Source organism: Anthonomus grandis, chromosome 17 (assembly GCF_022605725.1).
Source record: "Anthonomus grandis grandis chromosome 17, icAntGran1.3, whole genome shotgun sequence".
Classification (NCBI taxonomy): Eukaryota; Metazoa; Arthropoda; class Insecta; order Coleoptera; family Curculionidae; genus Anthonomus; species Anthonomus grandis.
The window spans coordinates 14,925,354-14,949,436 of NC_065562.1; the positions used below are offsets into that span (position 1 = coordinate 14,925,354).

At 32.6% G+C, this 24,083-nt stretch overlaps 1 protein-coding gene across 8 annotated transcripts in view; it reads left to right on the forward strand.

The window, feature by feature from the left end:
• LOC126746165 (GATOR complex protein Iml1) overlaps positions 1–24,083 on the forward strand; it is a 34,890-nt gene that overhangs the window by 7,058 nt on the left and 3,749 nt on the right. For 2 of the 8 annotated variants that reach the window (XM_050454293.1, XM_050454294.1), the window contains 16 exons: positions 19–206; positions 259–455; positions 518–804; positions 5,090–5,286; positions 9,873–10,160; positions 11,570–11,692; positions 12,281–12,298; positions 13,599–13,815; positions 17,359–17,535; positions 17,589–17,783; positions 18,105–18,294; positions 22,015–22,086; positions 22,291–22,361; positions 22,987–23,076; positions 23,129–23,327; positions 23,379–23,766. In XM_050454293.1, coding sequence (XP_050310250.1) covers positions 19–206; positions 259–455; positions 518–804; positions 5,090–5,286; positions 9,873–10,160; positions 11,570–11,692; positions 12,281–12,298; positions 13,599–13,815; positions 17,359–17,535; positions 17,589–17,783; positions 18,105–18,294; positions 22,015–22,086; positions 22,291–22,361; positions 22,987–23,076; positions 23,129–23,327; positions 23,379–23,766 — 2,897 coding nt within the window. Of the gene's footprint in view, positions 1–18; positions 207–258; positions 456–517; positions 805–5,089; positions 5,287–9,872; positions 10,161–11,569; positions 11,693–12,280; positions 12,299–13,598; positions 13,816–17,358; positions 17,536–17,588; positions 17,784–18,104; positions 18,295–22,014; positions 22,087–22,290; positions 22,362–22,534; positions 22,585–22,986; positions 23,077–23,128; positions 23,328–23,378; positions 23,767–24,083 lie in introns of all 8 variants that reach the window. The other 6 variants (XM_050454297.1, XM_050454296.1, XM_050454298.1 and 3 more) reach the window with 6 other exon arrangements.

Sequence of the window (24,083 nt, forward strand, 5' to 3'; positions counted from 1 at the left end):
GTATATGTTTATATAAAGGGTTCCAGTGCAGAACGAAAGATACGACGACTGGAGTAACGTATTAGTGCAACTAAGGCGAATTTTTCAAGAGTACCTCAATGTGGTCCTAAAGTACCATGCCAGGGCAAACATCACCATTCCGGCCGCGACTAACAGCACTGCCGCACAAGGGAACTTCTTAGAAGTACTAAATATGTCTTTAAATGGTAAACAAAGCATCTGAGAGGCGAAATTAATGCTGATCCAGCTATTTTTTAGTCTTTGAGAAGCATTATTTGGACAGAAGTTTCGATAGGACCGGTCAGCTGAGCGTAGTGGTGACCCCTGGTGTCGGAGTGTTTGAAGTAGACAGAGAACTGACCAACATCACCAAACAAAGAATTATCGATGGGGGTGTTGGTAGTGATTTGGTGTGTGTCGGGGAGCAACCCCTACACGCCGTACCCCTGTTAAAGGTAACAATTACCCCAGTTTTTTTCTAATTGTGGTACGATAACAGACTTTTGAAATTAAATAGTTTCATAATAAAAACACTCACCCGAACGTCCCGGATGATTATTCGATGCCGCATTGGATCAATTTGTCGTTTTACTCCACCAGTAAGAAGATCCCTTATTCGAATTTCGTGCCGAGAATCAAACTGCCACCGGTGTTAAAAGATGCGGCGATTAAAGGGGGCAAGGAGACCGCCAAAAGGGAACTGCTGGGCGAAGACGATTGTATTCATAGTAATTTTTTTGATTATGACGCTTACGACGCGGCGGTTTTTCAGTTGCCAAACGCCCATTATGTTCAGGAGCATAGGTAAGTAATTAGAAATTAAATTTTCTCCACGGGTCTCAAATATATTGGAACATAATGTTAAAGGACGTTAAGGGTTTGTCCTGTACTAGGCAACATCAGATCTTCTGTTAGAAAGAAACAGGAATAATAAGCTTTCATTAATTAGACCTAATTTTCAAAAAAAAATACAAACTAATAACTTCAATAGAAGATCTGATGACGCCTAGTACATGCGAAACACTTGTAATTCTTTGACATTATATTCCAATATATTTGAGACCTGTGCAGTTTAATTTATTACTATTTAATTTTTCAGTCTCTTTGAGAAAAGATGGACGACTTCCTCGAATTAAATTTTTATTTATATGACATCAGTCTGTGTTTTGTCACCTTTTTTATTTACATACTTTAAAAAATATAATTTTTTATATTATTAATATTAATAATATAAGTTAGTAAGTCCATATATTTTTACGTTTCAAGCATTTCTGTCTTTTTTAGAATTGAATTTGATCATCCTGTCGCTGATAAGTTATTGCTTATGCGTATGTAGGATTTTCATCATTGTCTAGGGTTTGTCATGAAAAACGGACACAAGAAAACAGCTCACAATTAAATAATATTATATAGTCGTGTTACACAAATATTGTGTTAACATAATTTACTCTCGTTTTACACCTACACCCTTTTACGTCTTACACATCCGTTTTTATAATATTTTTTCGCGTTCGTCTTTTACTCAACACCTTGAGGGCGCTAGTTGTAACAGCGTTGTCACGTTTAATTGAAATTATTGAAATTGTCAGCAAAATATGAAAAGTACTATGAATGCATTAAAATTACACCTACACATAAAATTAACAGAAGAAAATAAAGGTAACTCTGTAAAATGACCATAAAAAAGTTGATTTGAGGTATAAAGAACAAAAATAGCTCCGGGATCGATAATTTATCAATTTAGGGTTCAATCTTAGGGTCAAACAATATCATATTAAAACCAAAAAAACGTGAAATCCCTGGAATAAAATAACAATTGTTTTAAATGCCTGGAAAAGAATTATTTTATGTACCTGGAAGGCTTAAAAAATTACCTCAAATGCACGGAATGAAATGAAAGGTCCCTGACAGATATGGAAAATGATTTCTAATGCCTGGATGGCAAAATGACGTCAAAACCCTGGAAAATATGTGAAGCTAATGGAAATTCCAGAAAAACTTTACGATAATGCTTGAAAGAAAACTTATAAAACGACTCTATAGGGCTCAAATCTATTAGAAAGTTACGTCTAATGCCTGTAATACATTTTTGTAAATTTATGGCGGTTTACTTATTTATTTAATACAAACTCTACAAAAACATCCAATTACAGAGTAGGAAAGACATTCTATTTACACACATGCATACCATTTCAATTTTAGCTTAGATTTCTTAAACTACTAACAGACATATTAAAAATATTACAGTGGTTTACACATAGAAATAATTGGAGAATTTAGATAATAATTAGTTCGGGCGACATCCATATTAAATACGTAAGGATTTCTCGTTCGGTGGGCTGGTACATTAAAATTTAACCTAGCCAGTAGATTGAAATCGCCAATCTTATTGTTAATTAATTATCAATTGTTACACAATGCCTTATATTTTTCAGCGTACTTCAATTATACTTAGGCATTACTTGGCATTTTTGGAATGTGCATTGTATTTTTACCGGTTTTCTTGTAGAGTGTGTACCTACCGCAAAACCTTGTTTTGCACCCCTTCATAAAAATTTTTATGTAAGTCACAAAAAGTATTCTAATACAGTTTTGATCCTAGAAGTCCCTGCCGTTCCTCACAATAAAACTATACATTTTGAAGGCCCTATTTACAATGTTTTGAGTCAAAAATTACACCGAAAACTTTAGGCAGTACTACTCCATCTGCTTCATACTGACAGTCAATAGTAGTGTTTCTTCGTGTAAAACTTATTACATAGCACTTATTTATGTTAAAAAGTAATCTATTGCGTACTGACCAGGAAAGGACTTTATGCAAGACATCTTGGATTATTTTACAGTCTTCCGATATCTTGATTTTGGTCTAAATCTTCATGTCATCAGCAAAGAACAATGTTTCTGTTTTATTGACTCCAATGACTAAATCAATAATGAAGAAAAGGAAGAGCACAAGTCCAAGATTAGATCCCTGGGGTACACCTGACGTGACAAGATAGCGACTCTCTCCTTTTTGTATCTCAAATAAGAGGCAATAAACTGAAGGTCTCATCAAACCCATATAGAAATTGGAACTTTTGTAATAGAATAGTGTTTGAAACCCGATCAAAGGCCTTAGTAAAATCAGTGTAGACAACATCTACTTTTTGATTGAATGCTAGCGGCACTATTTTTAGAACTAATATACTGCCAGAATGATCTGGAATCTGTATCCATGTCAATCTGTATTTTGTTCGAATAATTCAATAATGGCTCAAATAAATAATCATAAACCATTTTAACATCACCCTTAATTTTAGCTATAACATCTGCAAATTGTAATTTACATAAATCATACATACATAAACCATTTATTAAACCATACAGGATAAAAACACGAAATCTACAGAATCACAAATACATTTAATAAAATCAGACCTAAACAATAATTAAAATTATGTAACCCGAAAAAAGGAAAATTCAACAAAGACTTACCATAACATACACAAAACACCTGACATATAAGTAAACAAAGCTTACAATAAAGTGGCACTATCTATGTACAAAGAACTCAACTAAACAATCAAATCACTTTATACATTTTAGAAATCTAACCATCATTTAAGAGTCTAGAACTATTTAAGGTTATTAAAAACTAGAAGGTCTAAAATTGGCTCTTCTAAAATTTCTTCTAAAATAAATATTACAGTTTAGTCCAGTAATCACCAGATCCAAAAAAAGTTGATGAGCATTCAAAATATGATTTTGCTTACTACAATTAAAAAAACCCAAGAAGTTAATCAGCATATCAGTTACTTAATTCGCCTATATTAGAATCTCCCATAATAACAAAATTTTCAAGTTGAAGTTATTATTGGAAGATATTTGGAAAGTTTCGCTTAATACAATTATGTCTGTTAATCTGAATTAACAGTTTCTAATAAAAGAATTAAATTGCCGAAATTTTTTCTTACTAAATTTAAAATATTTGCATTTATATTTATTTCATTATGTAGCATACTGCAGTCCACCCTCTTATTTAAGATATTGTCGTCACCATCCATGTTGTTCAAAATATCATCCTGATTAATTACGACCATCACTCGCCATAGTCAATCTATTTTCGTGCTTTGTCCAATATTGTGTTTTAAATTTTATTTTTTATTTGCTAAAGTGCATTTGTAACATTTTTTGTAACATTGAGCACTGCTACATGTGCTTGTTTAGTGTTCTCTTCCACATATAGTCTTATTAGTGCAAGCATTACTTTTGTAATTATATCCTTGACATTTATAGAATCTTGTAAAGAGGACATTGTCATACACGGCACAGCGATTCCATCCGATACAGACCAGTCCAAAGTTGATAAACTTCCAGTTGGCATCTGGTCCACATTTCAGAAAAATAACTGCGAACTTTTTTTGTTCTTTTTTTAAGTGTAAATGTAAGTAACCGTAAATTCATCATTTTGTTTTATCTAATGGTTTTGTTGTCTTATTTTGTCTTATTTGTCAATGATCTCCTATACAGGACAATACAGGACCGTTTGGATCTTACAACCTTAACTCGAGGTTTTTTTTTCTTCGGTGTGTAAGCGTCGATTGTGTGTCCATATTTTGTGTCAATTGCTTTTTTAAGTGAGCTTTTTGTCTCTTTTGTGGTGCATTTACCAATTATTAATTCTTGAATTAGTTTTTCTTCTTTTTAGAGAGTCTTTTTAGAGTCCAAGCCAGTTTTGGATTTCATAATTAGTCTAGGTAGTTGAGATGGCTTATCTCGTATTGTTGTTTGGCTCTTCTTTGCAACATCAGAGCAATTTTGTGAGTGTTGATTTCTTTTCTAAGTTCAGTCACTTTACATTTTAGCTTTGTTAGTTCATTTTTCATGTCATTCAACTAAAAGTATTTTAGGTGTTTGTTTAGGTAAGACTTCCTTGTATTGTAAACAAAGCAGTTCTAAGACTTTTCTGCAGTGTCATGCATTTTATTTCCGATGATATTAAGTACATCTATTGTGTATTTTCGACGGACAAAGATCGCAATTATTGCATATTTCGAAGTTCTCATTGATAGCCAATTCTCATTTAATAATAAAGCTTATTTTTACTCAGCTCTATCTATGGCAAAGTACCAAACAGACACAAAAGAAGCTCCGGCAGCCTCTTAGACTCCCAAGAGCTTATCAAAGGAACCCGTAGAAAAATGTCGGATCCGGACCTGTTTCAGCGTAAAAGTGACCCGAAACGAACGGAACCTATCGCCATACCGTCCGCCACCACCAACTTACTGATATCACCGCACACCGAAGGTACTTTAACCAAAGTCTATATATTTTAACTCGAAATAGTTATTTAACACGTTGAGTGCCACAATGGTACCAAAAAATGTGGGTCTTCTGGCCAAAAACTTTTTTTTGTTAATTTGTTTAAAAAATGCATATTTACACATAAAAGGAAGAAAAAATTTAGAAAAAAAAATAGATGCACTCAAAACGTGGATTTGAAAATGTATCTACATTGGATACACGTGGCCATTATATTAGTTTTGGTTATTGTAACCGCATGTATCCAACCCAGATACATGGGAGATATATTTGACAACACTGCTTGAATATGAAGCCGGACGCATCGCGGTTGCGCGCCTTTAGTTATTTTACTTGCCGACGGTTGTTTGTTGTGTCTGTCGTCTGTCAGTTCTTGGAAACTGTAAACATTCGTTGCTCTTAACACGTGCGCATGATTACTTTAGTACTTTAATTGCATTAGTTTTATTATCATCGCCGATAGTGGTTTGCTGTGTGTGTTATTTTTCAAAATGGCGTACGAAGAAGAACAAGCTAAATTAGAGAAAATGATGCAGGAAATTCTCTCTGAAGATGAAGATTCTGTATTCGGTGACGTTTATTTGTCAGACGAGTATCAACCCGAAAGCGGAAACGAAAACAGTGACTTATTACTTTATCTATTACACCTAAGCGAAGTAAAAAAAATGCAATCTCTCAACAACCAATTTATGGTAAGTGTTATATCGCTTTAATTAATTATTCTTATTTATAATTGTAAGATAGAGGAAGTTGTTTGATAGGGGTTCAATAAAACAAAATCGCAATAACATTAATTTTAATTATTATAAACTAAAAATTCTTTCTATGTTACACTTTGTAATTTGTAATAAGGACTTTTTGTCTTTACAGATAGTCCTCAACCCAGTACAAGCAAAGGTGTAGCCACTAACGTGGGCTTGGAAACTCAGCAATCCAGTCCAGATCGTACACGTACCTTGATTCTTCAGATGACGAAGCAACCTCCAATTTTCCCACGCATGATAATGGTACCAGCCAGATTTCACAAACGATAGAGGATGTGATAAGAAACTTTCGATTACACACCACCTCAAATTCAGAAGACGATGAAGATATTAAAGCTTCTGATAACCAACCATCCTGGAATCCAGTTACAGGTATGAATTTAAAAAAAAAATCGTTTATGGAGAATGATCCTGGCGTAAAACCGGAATTTCATGACCAGTTTTTTGATAAAAATCCATATAATTTTTATAAACTTATGGTAGCTGCTGAAGTTATAAATCATATAGTCGTTGAAACAAATCGTTATGCAGCACAATCTAATAACAAAAATATTAAACGAAAGTCCAGAATACAGAAATGGGTGGACACCAATTCGGAAGAAATTGAAAGGTTCCTTGGTATAATTATGTGGATGGGACTATTTCAGCTGCCAAGTATCCAAGCATATTGGCAGACATCTTTTTTGTACTTCAATAAAGTAAGATCTTTTATGAGCAGAAACAGATTCCAGCTGCTGCTAAAAATGCTTCATTTTAACGATAATAAAGGTGTTGTTCAAAATCGTCTTCATAAAATAGAGCCACTTCTCAAAAAACTCATAACCAGTTTTCAAGCACCTATTATACCTGATAATGAGGTATGTATTGACGAGACTCTCGTCCCCTTTAGAGGACGTCTCTCTTTCCGACAGTACATAAAAAACAAGAAGCATAAATTCGGCATAAAGTTGTTCAAATTGTGTGTCTCCAAGGGATATACCTATAACCTCAATGTATATTGCGGTGCTAAAACAAAAGGGAATGCCTGTGTCTACTGCAGTTGTAATGTCTCTTATGAATAACTTACTTCATAAAGGACGAACTCTATATAGAGACAGTTACTACACCAGTGTCGGGTTAGCTCATTGTCTGACAAAACGAAAACTCACTTAGTTGGAACGCTGCATGCAAACCGAAAACTGAACCCGAAAGATGTAGTCAGTAAAAAACTTCTAAAGAACGAAGTTGTTGCAGCCGAAAGTGACACTGGTGTAGTAGTTCTGAAATGGAAAGATAAACGTGACGTCTTGGTTCTGAGTACTAAACATACAGACAAACAAGTAACTCTTAGACAAAAGGGTGGCGAAGTTCAAAAACCTGAAATTATAGCCGACTATAATAAATGTAAGGCGTTTATTGACCTATCTGACCAGATGAAGTCATATGGAACATCATTGAGGCGAGGAGTAAAGTGGAACAGAAAATTAGTTATAGAGTTACTAGCGGGAACTGCAGTCATAAATGCCTACATTTTGCACCAAGAAGTTGCCAACGAAAAGATGTCAATAACAAAATTTAAAGAAATGGTTGTAGGAGAAATGCTTCGCATTCCACCTGTTGATGCGGATGCTCGAGGTCCCGATAATCAGGTGAAACATATTTTGGTAGAAAGTCAAGGTGCTGAACGAAAAAGAGGTCGATGTGTTCACTGTTACAAAAAAAAATCTGAAGAGGTTGGAAGTAAATTAGCGGCTAAACAAGCGACTCAAAGTAAATTTAGGTGTGATGTTTGTGAGAAATTTTATTGTTTATCTTGTTTTTTTGAAACTCACACTTGCCTTAAGTGAATAAGCAACATTTTTTTGTTTTATTACGTTTAATTTCATGTTTAGTTTAATTCATATTTAATAAATTTATGTGAATAAACCACATTTTTCTATGTATTTATTTTTGTATGCATTTATTTCAAAATTCCTCTGCAGAACAAAGAACAAAAATAAATTTCGTAGGCCAAACCGTTTTTGGGTACCCCAGGCCACCATATAAAAGCTCCTATAACAATACATGCAAAGCGTGCATCCAATGCGGATGCAGGCGGCCAGAAATACAAAAACCAGTTTGTATCCATTGTGGATACATGCGGCCACTCAATCATCATGATATATGCATCCATGTTGGATACATGTGGCACTCAACGTGTTAAGTTAAAATATGTGAGCTCCAAAGGTCACCTTAACCAAAAAGTCAAATTTTGGAAAATCGCATAAAAGCTGCATTATTTAGACTGCATTAATCAGAAATTAATGATTTAATGGTAAAAATAAATTTATCCATTAGTATTACAGATATTTCTTTAAATAAAATGGATTAGGATAGTTTTGCTACAAAACCATGAATAAGGAAAAAGTACTAAGACATTAAAACAACATTAAAAAAACGAAATTCAAACATTTAAACTATTAAAGTATCTTTCTTCAATAGGTATTTCAATTAAGTCTTCCTCATTTGTTTCGTTCTTGAGTTCCTCCTTGTAGTATTATAATTTATTGAGTTCCAGCCAATTCACTCCAAAATGTTGCTGCAGCAGCTTATCATCATCTTTTTTTTAGGCAGATCAAGGCATATTATGTTTACCGACGAAGCTAATTTTTCCAGAGAGGCAACCATTTACTACCATAATAACCACATTTGGGCAGATGATAATCCTCATGCCATAGTTGAAGCTCGTCACCGACAACAATTTTCTTTAAATGTATGGGTTGAAATCATTGGAGACCACCTTATTGGCCCACATTTTCTACCACAGAGATTGAATGGAGAAACATAAACTCGTTTTCTTCATGACATACTTCCAGGACTTCTTGAGGATAGGACTTCTGCCCATTTTAGTTTATTAGCATGTCGTTATTTAGACGAAACATCCAAATCGTTGCATAGGCCGAGGCTGTCCTAAATTTTGGCCACCTCGGTCACCAGATATGAATCCACTAGATTTTACCACATGGGATCATTTAAAAACTTTGGTGTACAGGATTCCGATACTGGATATTGATAACTTGAGAAATCGAATTATTCATTCATGTGCCGAAATTCAACATTCTCCAGGAATTTTTTTATCAGATTTGTCGACAAATGCGGCGATGTATAGACTTTTGCATAATGGCAGAGGATGGTCATTTTCAACATTTTTTTATAATTATTTAATTTCTTTTTCTTTCATTTGGTTTAAAACAAAAATTAGAATCACATCTAAACATTAATGATTTAATTTTTTTAATCCCACTTAATAATACACCCACCTAATTGAGAGCCTAGCAATTGTAACTGTCCTTTTTTAGATGTTTTGTATCTAACTGTGCTTATCCAACTTCTACATGGTTTTAATTTTAATGTTTTAATTTAGTTTAGTTTGGGGTATAATTACAAATAGTTAAATTGTGACGATTTAGTTATTAGCCTGCTTTTGTTGATAGAAATAGCGTACCATATTTTTCATCAAAAATATTTAGTTTAAACCTTACACGAAAATTTAGCGAGCCTCGGAAAATGCCTTTTAATGCATATAAAATGCATACCAAATTTCATTAAAATATCTACAGGGGTTTTACAGGTATTATAAAAAAAAACATATATTTTTCTTCAATCTTTACCACCCGGTATCTCAAAAAATACGCCGTTTAGGACATACGTTCATTAAAAGTTTTTTTCTTAATATTTACCCAAGAATCAGCCCCTAAATTTTTTCGCATCTATTTATTCACACCCTGTAGCTTAATCTTTGCTTTAATCTCAATTTGCGGGGCAAAATAATGGGGCTTATTATTTTAGATAAAGAATTCTCGCCGCCGATGAGAAAAGTGGTGGGTTCGGCGGGTTCGCCCCCGCACGAATCCCGCGCTTTAATAAACCCTTTCGATCCGTCCCACGTGACAATCAAATTGACGTCGAACAGGAGAAGATGGACGCACATTTTTCCAAAAGGGCCGACCGGCATGTTGATCCAGCAGCATCATTCGCAAGCGGTTCCGGCCAGGGATAACGAGCAAAATGGCTGTGAGCAGTTGAATTTTCAGCAGCAGAATAAATCTTTGGTGGTTACGGCTGCTTTACAAGAATGTGAGTGTAATGTTTTGTGCATTTAATATACGACTGACCTACTTGTGTTGAATGATTTTGGGTATTATTTTATTATTTTGATTGTATACATTTTATTGCAGTGCATTTTTTTTGGTAGGAGCCGGGAGGTTTGTTTGGGAAGTTTATTATTTATATTTATATTTTTTTCAAATGTTGTAATAACACAAAAATAAAAAAGCGATAAAGAGATGATCAGACTACAAAAAAGGCATGTGTACAGGGTGCCTAAATTCGACCCTTATCATTGGGATCTCGGAAACCGTAAGAGATACAAGGTCGGTTAAATTATGGCAAAGTTGCTAAATTGGATACTTAACAAAATGCCGTTTTAAAATTTAAAAAAATTCGAATAGTTTCGAAGATATCCGGAAAGAACGAAATCTGGAAAAATCTTTTTAATTTTTTTATGACGTTATTTAAAATCGTATAATAAAATAAACAACACTTTTTTTCACAACAAAGGGCACTTTTTCTCCTCTACAGGATGGCGTTTTCAGAATTAAAATACAACGTGTCGTTTTCGAGATACCATCATCAACTTTTTTTTCAAATACGGCTCTGTATTTCTATTACCTTATTTTGTTGACCTACATTTATATCTAAGCTTTAATATATCCTTTGATACTCTTGAAGTCGTTTAAAGAAATAGTAGAAGTCTGACTGGAAATACCCTGATAAGGAATAAAGCAGCACGACTACAAACCAGTCTGAACGCAATAAACAACATGGAAGAAGTATTATGTGCTTTTAGGAATAAAACCGACACCATAAAAATCTCTTTATAGCCTCGGATGCCTGGAAGAATAAGAAATTGCTTTAACTTTGGAGGTTAAGTCCTTGTTGGTAATGCATTCAGAAGTTTCAATTCCCGAGATTTTCTTCCCAGGAATTTATAATTCTTTTTTTACAGGCAGTCGAAGCCGGTATCCTTAAAGTCATTTAAAGAAGTAGTAAAAGTCTCTCTGGAAATCTCCTAAATAAAACAGTCTGAATGCAATAAACTGCCTGGAATAATTAAAAAATTACGTTAAGACTTCACTCTACATTCTTCGTGAGGTTTAAACTTTACCTTAATTTTACATAAATGTTGGAAATTCCAATAGAAAAGCTACTTACATAGATAAAAGAGGTTTAGATGGCTACTTAAAATGAATTAACTAGGAGTGGACATATTGGAGTCTTGACTGGTGTACACAGAACTAAAATAATTAGCAAAAGTTAATCAAATTAGGATCCCATTACAGATCTATCCCAAGATTGTTTATTAAGTGATTTATTGAAGTAATTAAAAAAAAAAATATTTGCTAACATTGCAAATTGAAAATTAAGCTTGAGCCAGTACTAAACAATAAATAAACATCAAAAATAATCAAAATGTTCCTCTCTAGATTGTAAAAAACGCCCCAGCCACACATCAAACAGCACCAACTCCAACAAACATTCGACTAAAAGTCTCACACTCTTGTGGGGGGCCACTGGGGAACAGGAATGGACTCCGGCCCTAACAACAGGTATACTCTGTTATATAAAAGATTCATTTAAGTTGTTTTGTCACTGGTTTACTAATTGTTATGCTTTTGTTGTGTCTTAAAAAAAATTACTTCCACAAATACAACAGTAAAAGTATTGAATTTACAAGACGTGCATGTGCAAAGTGGTATTTTATATAAAGAGTGATATAATATGTTAGTGCCATTTGTCCTCTACACTAGGCATACTGCCTTATTACCTTAACAAAGGCTTTTTTAACGGTATTTCCTAAAATAGATCATTATATCACTGTTTATAAAAAACGCATTTGCCTTATTTGTTAAAAATCATAAATTAACTGTTTTACTTTCACATGTTTTTATAATTTAGAAGCCATAAAAGTGTCTACTTTATTAAGCCTTATGGTATGGTGATCATTTTAACCATTTGACTGCTTTTTATTGGCCCAAAGCATCAATAAAAAGCAGTTAAAGAATATCGACACTAATCCATTATAAACCAGACATAAAATCTACATCATTCATGTATTTTCACCGAGGAAATTTACATATCTTCTGTTCCATGTTCTGACCCTCTGCGTGGCATCCGGTGACCCCCTGGACGTGCAGTTAATGACGTTATCATAGGTTTGAACCCTTTCACTACTTTTTTTCTTTTACTATCTTGTTCTTCCTGTAGATATTTAAACCTTTTTGCATTTGTTGCTTGGGTAGTTTTAAGGATGCAGGTAAAATTGTATTTATTCTTTTGTGTGTAATTTTTTGCTTAAATTAGTGTTCGTCTTAAGTTTAAGGGGGCAACTAAGGGATATCAGGAATGGTCCGTTAAGAGGCTTTGTAATTAATTTTTAACATAATTTGTTTTGCATCCAACGTTTTTCGCGGTGGCTTTATTAAGTCAAATTATTCCTGAAGGCCATGGATATAAGAATGAGAGTCTTTAAAGGAAAACCAGAGAAATTATCTGCATATGCCTGAAAGAGGTAAGAAATGTGTGAAAAATTACTTCAAAATACCTGGAAGAACTAAAAAATGCTTTTAAGTGTCTTGAGGTTCCAAAATAGTTCCAAATTCCTGGATTAAATTTAAAATGAGTTCAATAAAATGAAAAATTACTCCATAGACTTGAAAGAGCATGATTTTAACTGCCTTAAAGTATTGGCTTCAAATGCCTAGAATAAAATAGAAAATTACTCCAATCACTTAAAAAACCATGATTTAAGCTTCGTTCAAGAAATGGCATCAAATTCCTAGAATAAAAGGGAATGTGGCTTTAAATACCTGGAAAACCAAACCAGAATTATATTTGTCTTGAATGAATGGACTCAAATTCCTGGATGAAATTTAAAATGAGTTCAAGTGCCTGGAATAAAATGGAAAATTACTCCAAACACTTGGAAAACCATGATTTTAGTTTCCTTAAAGAAATGGCTTCAAATGTCTAGAATAAAAGTGAAAAGTGACTTCAAATATCTGGGATACGTGAAAAATGTATGTCAAAGTGCAAAGAATTGAAAAGAAATAAAGGAATGGCTTAAAAGTTAAAATTACTCAAAAAGTTCATGCAATTACTTTAAAAAGCCAAGATATAATTTAAGTAGAAACCGTAGCTAAATCCTTAATTTCCCATAAAAAAAACCATAGTGGCTCTGTTTATCCTGGACACCCAATACAGCAAATCTGCTTTAATTAAGTTTGTTTCAACTTAGTTTTTGCCTTGCTTTAATATTAATAGTTCACAGCTTCCGCCTAGCACATTCTTAATTACTATACATAGACCCTTTTATCAAATTGGTCTCTTACCGGTGTTTTAATACTTAGCTGTAGAAAATTGTTTAGTTTTAAAGTAGCCCCACCGGTAAAGGTATTTATAGCACATCAAACCGTTAAAACCCCGAGAAATTAACAAACATTTTATCAAATACAGGAGTCGATTGGAAATCACTGACTATACCAGCCTGCCTACCGATAACAACCGATTATTTCCCAGACAAGAGAACTTTGAACACCGATTACTTCGAATCTCTTTACACTTTGGTACCGGACAGTTTTTATGCGGATTTCGCACAGTGTAAAGGCACCAAAAAGCCCATGACTACCGACGAAGTTTTTAGGGAGTTGATTTCTCAAAGGCTGTCTCAAGGGTAAGAATTTCCTTTCATTTTAAACAAATATGTTTTATGTATCATTAGGAAGCGGATAAAATAGGCTTTGATGGAGTGTAGAAATAGATATAGGGTGTCCTGGAATTTTTTGATGAAAACCACGTCTCAACCTGGCCAATACTATTTTTTATTTTGAGCACTGTTCTGAAGAAAATAATATTTAAAATACTTTCTGGTAAATATTACGTAGTAGTAGTAGTTTATTGATGCTAGAAACCTTACAGTCTTACACAAGTCATAAAATTAAAACCAAGAAGAACAGTGTATGTAGAAGTCACAAATACAGTTCAATAATAATTGCGAGATAAAAAAAAGAAAAATTACATACCTACAAGTCATTACACAAATTTAAAATCAAATACAAACAAAAGCATATAATATTTTATTGGATAGTAAAATTAGTAATAACTGTTCAATTTTTCTATATTCAGTACAAATCAATGGACTAATCAAAAATATAAATTCTTTGAAAAATAATAGCTCCTCAGGAATTGACAAAATACCAAGTACACTAATAAAAAATATTCATGTTTATATATTAAAACCACTTATACATATTATAAATTTAATTTTTAAGATCAGTATTATTCCTATCCAATTTAAAACAACTATTGTTACACTAATTTATAAATCAGGAAATAAACATGACATTAACAATTTTAGACCTATAAGTGTTATGAATATCTGTGGTAAGATATTTGAAAAATCTCTTAAAGATAGACTTCTTGCTTTCTTTGGGGAAAACTGCATTATTTCAAAAAATCAGTTTGGATTTGTTGAAAAACTTAGTACTACAGATGTAATATATAAGTTAGTATCAGAAATAACTATCAATATTAACATGGATAAGAAAAGCATTGCAATTTTCTTAGATTTAGCTAAGGCATTCGACACAGTGCCCCATACAAAACTACTTAACGAGTTAGAGAATTATGGAATTAGAGGCAATGTGTTACACCTATTTGAATCATATCTTAATGACCGCAAACAAATAGTGAAAATTAGAGACACTTTCAGTGGGCCAATGAGCATAAAAATTGGTGTCCCCAAGGAACAGTTCTTGGTCTTATATTATTTATCTCCTATCTAAATTCCTTGACAGATCTGGATGTTGATGCTGTTACAATATCCTATGCTGATGATACTGTTGTGCTTTTCTCGGGAGAGACTTGGGAAAATGTGAAAGAAAAGGCACAGAGGGGATTAATAAAAATAAAACACTGGCTGGACGATCATAAATTAAAACTTAATTTAAACAAATCTAATTACATAGCTTTCTCTGCCTCTGCAGCAAATCGCCCTAGATATTCGTGTGTCTCGGTACCAAATTTTGAAACTGATATTAAGGAAATATTACTGATATTACTGAAATGGGAAAGTCATATAATCAAACTAAAAAATAACATCAGGAAATTAATATATAAATTTTACATTTTAAGAAAAATATTATCTAAAAAGTTATTAATAGTAATATATAAGGCATTAAACTCGAAAAATTCATCCATTATCCCAAAGATGCTGGTCATACACTTTTATAAAAGGTAAAAACACGAAATCTACAGCATCACAAATACATTGTATTGTAAGCTTTGTTTACTTATATGTCAGGTGTTTTGTGTATGTTATGGTCTGATGATGCTCTAGTCGAGCGAAACATGTAACCTATGTAATTTTATTAAATATATTTGTGATGCTGTAGATTTCGTGTTTTTACCTTTTATAAAAGTATAAGGCATTAGTTGAGTCACTTATACGGTACGGCATTTTGGTGTGGGGAGGTCTCTATAACACCACTTTAAACCAACTGAACGTCATACAGAAATATGTCTTAAAAATAATTTATAAAAAGAACAAACGTTATCTAACCCATTTATTATTTACAGCGGATGTTCTAAATATGAGACCAATATATATTCTAACATCATGTTGCTATACCTATAAACAAAATAATAAAAACTATATTGACCATCAGCAAAATACCAGATCAAAATCTCATAAAAATCTGAAGATTCCATAAAATCACAAAAATGTCAATAAACGATTTTTATCTTGGACCTAAAATATATAACTTGTTACCAGTAGATATTAGAAAAATAAAAAAATTCTTAAAAAAATGTAAATCTTATATAGTCACCAACTACACAATTTTTGAAAATCTGTTTTGAAGAAAAAAAAAATAAGAAATTTGATATATATGTATAGAATAGGTGTAGGTTTAGTTTTAGTTCATAATGATACAATTAGAAATTTATTAAAATTGGTATTATTTGAATACACTCTAATAAGTTATAATAGATTTATGTAAATTTATATCGGCACATACAGCTGTTCATTCAGCTAGGTGCTTTGCAAAAAATATATATTTATGGGTATATGTTACTATGATTGTAATGCTATTTATTGCTAATAAATGTATTATTATATAAATATAGGTAAAAATATAGAAAGTAGATAAATTGGACCGAACGACATTATTGCAGGAGCGAATTTATTGGAGTTTCAGGTGATTTTTATTTCAATGTTTTACCAGGTTAATAAAAACCAGCTGAAATGTATGTTAAAATATGGCGAATGCGATGGAAAAGCTGTGGTTGTTCTTATAGTTGTAGTGGTTTAGGGTATTTTATCTGACCAGGTAAGAGTCAATGCTTCTATAACTGACTATAACTTTGGAATAAACTAAGGAACCTTATTAATTCTTTATTTATTGGAAAGTTTACAGTCTTATGATCATTTTTATGCAATTTTCTTATAAATAACAAATTTTATTATTATTTGTTTTGTGCTCAGTAATTTTAAAATCTTTATGACTTGCCTACTATTAATTTTTCGATAAAAGTCATAAAGGCGAAAAAGATGGAGCCCAACATTCTTTATAAGAAGTTATAGCAACGAATTTAAATCTTTTAACATATTTTAGATTTGCGAATGCGCTAGATAAGGATCAAGGCCAGCTGAACTGACGATAACTTTTGTGCAAACAAAACAAGTGATTTCACTAATTCTTTTTTTTATAGAAAAGCTTATAGTCTTACGCTTATTATGATGTAATTTTTTCATAAAGGATAAGCTTTAATATTAATTATTTAACGTATAAAACTTTAAAACTTGTCTACCATTATTTTGTTTGGTAAAAGTCATAGAGTCGAAAAAGATAGAGAATAACATTCTTTACAAGAAACTATAAGGTTTTCTTTTATATTTAACAGACTTTAAAATTAGGTTTGTTTAATAAATTGGCGAATGCACCAGACAAGGATTAAGGCCAATTTAATTGACGATAACTTTTCAGCAAAATAAGCTTTTTTCTATATTTTTTCTTATTGGAAAGCCTATAGCTTCATGTTCATTTTCATGTATTTTTCTTGCATAGAGCCAACACAAATATAATTTATTTAACGCTTCCATAATGACGCCAACACGATTGCTGTTTTAAGAATTGGTGAACCTGCCGGGTAAATTTCAAATCTACTTCCACCCACGATGACTGTTAAATTCTAATACCGAAAATATTATTTGCAGGTTCCAGTTGATCCTAAACCCAAAAATCAAAGAAAAAACCCTGAGTGCCCAATCTAGCAACATATTAAGAAAAAGCCCCACCGATAACGACGAGAGTTACTTCCTATCGATAGGGCGGCTATTTCACAAAATATCTCTGATCGGAAACACCATTTCCGTAACTAGGTACAGACCGAGGTACCTTTGAAACCGAAATTTGACGAACCCAACTAATCCAGTTAATTACTTAGGCACTCTTATCCAAGTTTCAAAATTCAGTATCGCTACAGGTTTCATCCGCCCCTGCACGACACTTACGAGGAGTCTTATGCCACATTTACAACCGAAAAACTTGAAACCTTCAATTGGAATTATTTGGACCATTACGTTTGTACTGGCGGGGATACTACGGAATTCGAGTTGGACGATGCTTTGAAATATTGGAGGCAAGTAGTTAGTATTGGAGCAGAATTGATTTTTTAAATTTAATTTGGTAATATTGGCTATTGAAGCGTATTTCTAAGAATATTCTATAAGGTTGTATTAAATACCGGCTGTTTTATAGAGAATGAAGCGAGCATAGGGGATCACTTAGTGACTTTCAAATATTTATATCATACTAAAAAATTCTTCGACGAACTAAAAGAAAGAATAAAAAAAATTCTTATGTTAGCTAAAGAAGAAGGTTGTTAGAGAGAGAAAATTAAATAATTGTCCTTTATTATTGGTGTAAAAAATTGAATTTTACGAACCCATAAATTTCTCAGGTTTCGGGTGTATCTGTTGCCCCTAAACAGTTCAGAAACGAAAAAGATCGTCGAGGTATCATCCAGGTGTGACATTTACCCTTTACCGACCGCACAGGATCACAATCAGATGACCGAGGGATTCCTAAAGTTCATCGAAACCGCCGTGAATAAATTGAAAAGGAACACGGTCGTCTCGAAGAAACCCAGGGTGCGTATCACGCTCGTTTATCGTTAGTCTGTAGTTCGATAATTTGCTTTTTAGTTGTGACTTCCTTTTTTTTTATCTAATTTAACAGTATCAGTAGATTTTGACGGACTGTATTTGCTTTGATTATTGTATATCTCAAACAGCACAAGAAACTGGTTAAGGAGAGGGAATTAAATTAAATTTTACCTCTAAAAATGTATAGGGAGAGGGTCAATAAAAAGTTTCTCAGTCATATATGCTTCCTTACATAAATTTTTACATACAATTTGCAATATCAATGATATGATATAAGATACCTTAGTTGAAAAACTGCAAATTTCTAATACACTTTAATTTTTCGAAAGTATATTGTGTCAAAACTCGAAGAAAATGTGTACAAGGTTTTTTTTAATATTTGCACCTATATCTTAAGGGTTGTCGTAAGTTTTAGCGAAAATGTTTGCAAGCACAAAATTCTTTGTAACAAACATTTCTTCAACCCTAAATAACATGTATTCCAAGCTATATAATGAACTAGCTAATAGAACTAGACTTCAACATCACACCCCTAAGATCCCCAAGATTGATTTGAACTTTTTACAAAACTGTTAGTAAGCAACTTCTTTCTCCCAATTTCCTATTTCCATGCTTTTAAATATCATTCATTATCAGCTACTTCCCAATGTATTAAGCTTGCAAGTTACAGCTTTAACTCACGTAGAACTCCATAGTTCTATTTCCAAATTTCTCTAGGGCAAATCTACTAAGTCCCAACTTCCCAAACTAGCCTTACTGGGCCTGGTATTCACGAAGGAATAGATGTTAAAATATCTGGTTTATATAGTAATTTTTGTGTACTTTCTTGCCCTCACTCAAAGCACAACTCAAACTTCTGATACTTCTTCTCTGAAAGACCTAATACTTCTATTTATCAATAATATTTCTATACTAATTAATTATTTTGAAAATATAAATATAAATATTTATTCATCAGTTTTAGGATTAAAAGGTCAAAGAGTTATTTTTTTGGAAGTAAATCAAACTTCTTGAAACCTGGTTAGCAATGAAATGCAACTTAGATTAATTTTAAGTTTAAAAAGATAAAATCCCAATCTGTTAATATAAATGTATACTATAATACATAAGTTTTCATAATGGAGTTCCCTTATGATGCACTAACTTAACTCTGTATATCGTTTGTCTATACAGACTCTAAAAGCTACTGATCTTAATGTCCTTGGTGCTAAATTTTAGGATTTCTTAGACGTGGTATTTTTTTGGATTAATTAGTCATGCGCTAAACAAAACTATTTGTTTCTTGCCAACGTTTTGGATTACGTTTAATTCATCTTCAGGACTCAACTACAATACTTATATGGTTATTATTAGCTAAACTTATGATCCAACCAACTAGTATAATGGTTTGGATGATATAGTATATAAATTTACATTAAATACTTTAGGAACCAGTATGAGTATGGAAGTAAGATAAGTACGGAACAATTATAGTGAGAGGATCAATTATTTTAAATAACTTTGGCTTACTTAATTCTAACTTTTGATTGATGACAGTTGCCTAAATAAAGGAAATAATCGAAGGCGCTGGGTAACTTCTAAGGCACCAAATCCACGCCTATAGGAAACGTTCCTTACTTAATAGGCTTTAACATAATTTTATTTGTTATTAATTGGCGAGAGCATTTTTTGATGCCGTTATTTATTTCTTACATACAAGCATTGTTTTTGGGTTAATTATTGTTGTTTTTGAAGCAAAAGAATATCTAATTGACAGCATTTTTTTAAAAACAAATATTGTATTTCTATTTGTGATAATTCCGAAAATATTTTATGTATTTCTATGAACAATTTGGTTTATGAAGAATTCCGGTGGTTCCTGACATATGCTCATATATTTATGATGGTTGGACATAGAAAAGTCTAAAAGCTTAATTTTAAAAATAAATTGTGCACACTAAAATTGAACTTCTATTCCATGTAATTTCAAAAATAATCCAGGCACATCTATGGGGTTTTCACTAAAAGTTAAAGACGTTCTTAATGAACAGTTTGATATATAAAGAATTCCTGTAACTCAAGTAGTTCCTGATTTATGGATCGATTTATGAGGGATGGACATAGGAAAGTCTAACACCTTAATTTTAAAAATAAATTGTGCATACAAAATTGAAATTCTATTCCATGTAATTTCAAAAATAATCCAGGCACTTCTATGGGGTTTTCATTAAAAGTTAAAGCCGTTCCTAATGAACAGTTTGGTATATGAAGAATTCCTGTAGCTCACGAAGTTGCCGAGATAAACTCATATTTATGAGAGATGGATCTAGGCTAGGCTAGAATCTTAATTTTAAAACTAAATTGTGCACACAAAACTGAACTTCTATTCATGATAATTTCAAAAATATTCTAAGCATTTCTATAAATATGTAAAAGTTAAAGTAATTTCTAATGAACAATTTGATATATGAAGAATTCTTGTAGCTCACGAAGTTGCCGAGATAAACTCATATTTATGAGAGATGGATCTAGATCAGGCTAGAATTCTAATTTTAAAAATAAATTATGCACACCAAAATTGAACTTCTGTTCATGGTAATTGTTAAAATATTCAAGGCACTTCTATAGGCTTTTTATTAAAAGTTTAAGCCATTACTAATGAAAAATTTGATATATGAAGAATTTCATTAGCTCAAGAAGTTGTTGAGATAAACTTATATTTCTGAGGGATGGGCGTAGATCAGGCTAGAACCCTAATTTTAAAAATAAATTATGCACACCGAATTTGAAGACATTTTTACGAAATTTGGTACATGTATTCCATGCATTAAGATGCATTTTTTGATGTGCAAAAAGAAATATTTTCTCTGCCAGTGGCATCCTTACAGGTCTTCTATTGCATATTTTTAGTGAAAAAATACTACGCCATTGATTTTTGTTAAAATAAAAATTATTTTTAAAATCCTCAATCATTTTTTAGCAAATTTGATCTCTTGGTTTTTTTTGTCCGACGTATGGTTTTCGCTTAAAAAAATAAAAACAATTTTACTAAAAATAAATTGTGCACACAAAATTGAACTTCTATTCCATGTAATTTCAAAAATATTCCAGGCACTTCTATGGGGTTTTCATTAAAAGTCGTTCCTAATGAACAATTTGATATATGAAGAATTTCAGTAGCTCAAGAAGTTGCCGAGATAAACTCATATTTATGAGGAATGGACATAGATCAGGCTAGAACCCTAATTTTAAAAATACATTTTCCATACCAAAATTGAACGTCTATTCATGAATTTTCAAAAATATTATTGGGTTTTCATTTATAATTAAAGCAATTCCTAATGAACAATTTGATATATGAAGAATTCTTGTAGCTCAAGCGGGTTTCCTGAGTTATACCTAAATTTAGGAGAAGTGCATACTAAAACATTTAATGATTACAGGAATTACTTCATCATATTATAAAATTTCCAATTTACGTTAGTCTATAGGTGCAAATCTAAAAAATTACCTTGTACAGCGGATGAACGATAATTTTCTCTCAGTACATAATCTTTTTTTAATAATTCCTGTCTGGCCTTAATTATTTATTTAAAAAAATCCTAAAAAAATGGTGTAAAATGCTACTTTTAGACTATCTTTGGCCAAATAGACTCATCTTCCAGAAAAAAAATCACATACCCTTGGCATGTTTTAATATAGCAGCACACTTTTGCATGTTTATAGATGTCGCTCAGCGTTCAAACATTACCGCCGCTAGCTCAGCCGAGGCGTAACAGTATAAGCAGTTTCTCCCAGGTATAGACCGATTTGTATAAACAGGGAATAATTACTGTGGTGGTATAATGGTGGTTTTATAGGAGAATCCGGGAAGCGTTATTGCTATTATCGGGATTGAACGTGTTTCGCTTGCTTGCTTTAGCCTAGTTTATGTCCGGGTACTCACCCGAATGTTTTCGTTTATATTTTTGGTCATGTGAAACTTTAAACGGTCATTTTCAGAATTTGAGCTCCAGTTCGCCGTTTAGGGAACGTTTGGGCAGCAACCGGTTGTCGGACAGGCCCCGGCCAAGGTTTGAATTCATTTTTATTTTGCCGCTTTTGATTTCTCGGTCTTGGGCATGTAATTTTTGTTCTGTTTGACTCTTGTCTGTTTTGTACATAGTTTAACAGTTTGTCCTTATATGTATGTGTCTAATATTATTACTTTTGTATATTTAGTAATTTTGCTGATACTTGCTTTCAGACTTCGACAACACAACGCTCCAACGAGCGGTTTGTTGCTACGAACTTTAGGTAGGCGCTTTTAGATTATTTTGTACAGTATTTTTAGAAAATATTGAATTAGTTGAAGATTTTTAATGCCTTAGAAGCATCTGGTTTAGTAAGTTTTAATGTAATTTTACTTGTAAATAAAGTTTTGATGCCTTAAAAGTTCACTATAGTATATTTGGCGTTAACGTTAATGTATTTTCTTTGATCCGAGCGGTCTGATCTAGGCGGGACATTTTGACAAAAACTCATTCAGTTAAGGATACAAAACCCTTAAACCTCCGGACTATGCTAGAACAAAGAAAAATAGATTACCGTTGCAAACATGAATTAGAGGTCATACAGCTACAGCTCTGTCTGGTGTTGGTTTCCTACTAATAGCAAAAAACAATGTAGATATTTCCCTAATAATATATTTCTCCTTAGGTCGGGATCGAAGGTTCTAGACCGTTCCAGGATGTCCCAAGGTTCCCAAGACCAACCCGGCGAGAACCCCGATCCAGCTACAGAAGAAGGGTGTGTATCCATTAAAACGCCCTTAAAGTATAACAAAAAAAATAATTTTTAGGGCTGTGGTAGCAATGACTCCACTTAAACCGACAGCCACCAACAGTGAAATAATCGAAGCCCTAAAACAGCAATATAACGGTTTATCATTCATTTATATGCCCCAAAGTTTACCGAAAGAAACTTTCGTTACTGCCGATGCTGTAAACTGGCTACTGGCACATATGGAGGGTGTAAACACCATTGAGCATGCTATCAAAGTAAATCGAATTAGTATAATGCCGGAAAAGTTAATTTTAAGGTTTTTTTAGGTAATGAAAGGACTTCATAAAGACAATTTAATCAGGCATGCCTCAGGAGACCCTAACAAACCTTTTATATACGGGTTTTTCTTGTTTTATATCGTACCAGACCGATGCGAAAAAGGTACAAATGAAAAATGGCCCGATCGCATTTTAAATTTGATGATTTTAGATGACAAAGACTGGTTTCAACCCATCGGCGACCTGGAACGGTTCGAAAATGAATTTTTAGAGGTGGAAATTAAACCTGCATTGAAATGGGGTCTTTCTACTGGTACTGATGTGAATAATGTTCCTATTCAAGGCTTTCCGACTGTTAGTGAGGAAAAGGAAGCCGGAGTGCCGCATTTCTTGTGTGATAACATCGATTCGGATTATGCTGATATCGATTCTGATGGTAAAATTACATCGTGTTGCTTAAGAATGGATTTCTTGTTTAAAACGTTTTATTCAGTTATAAAGTCAAGCAGATAGAGCATTTTTTGATAAGCTACAATTGACAGCATTCTTTTTATGAAAGTTAAACTTCTATTCGGGATAACTTTAAAAGTGTTGTTTTCATTAAAAGTTAAAGCAATTCCTAATGAATAATTTGATATACAAAGAATTTCTAAAGCTCAAGCAGTGCCTGAATTACACTCACATTTATGAGTAATTAACATAGGATAGACTAAAGCTGTAATTTCAAAAATAAATTACGTACATCGGTCATCA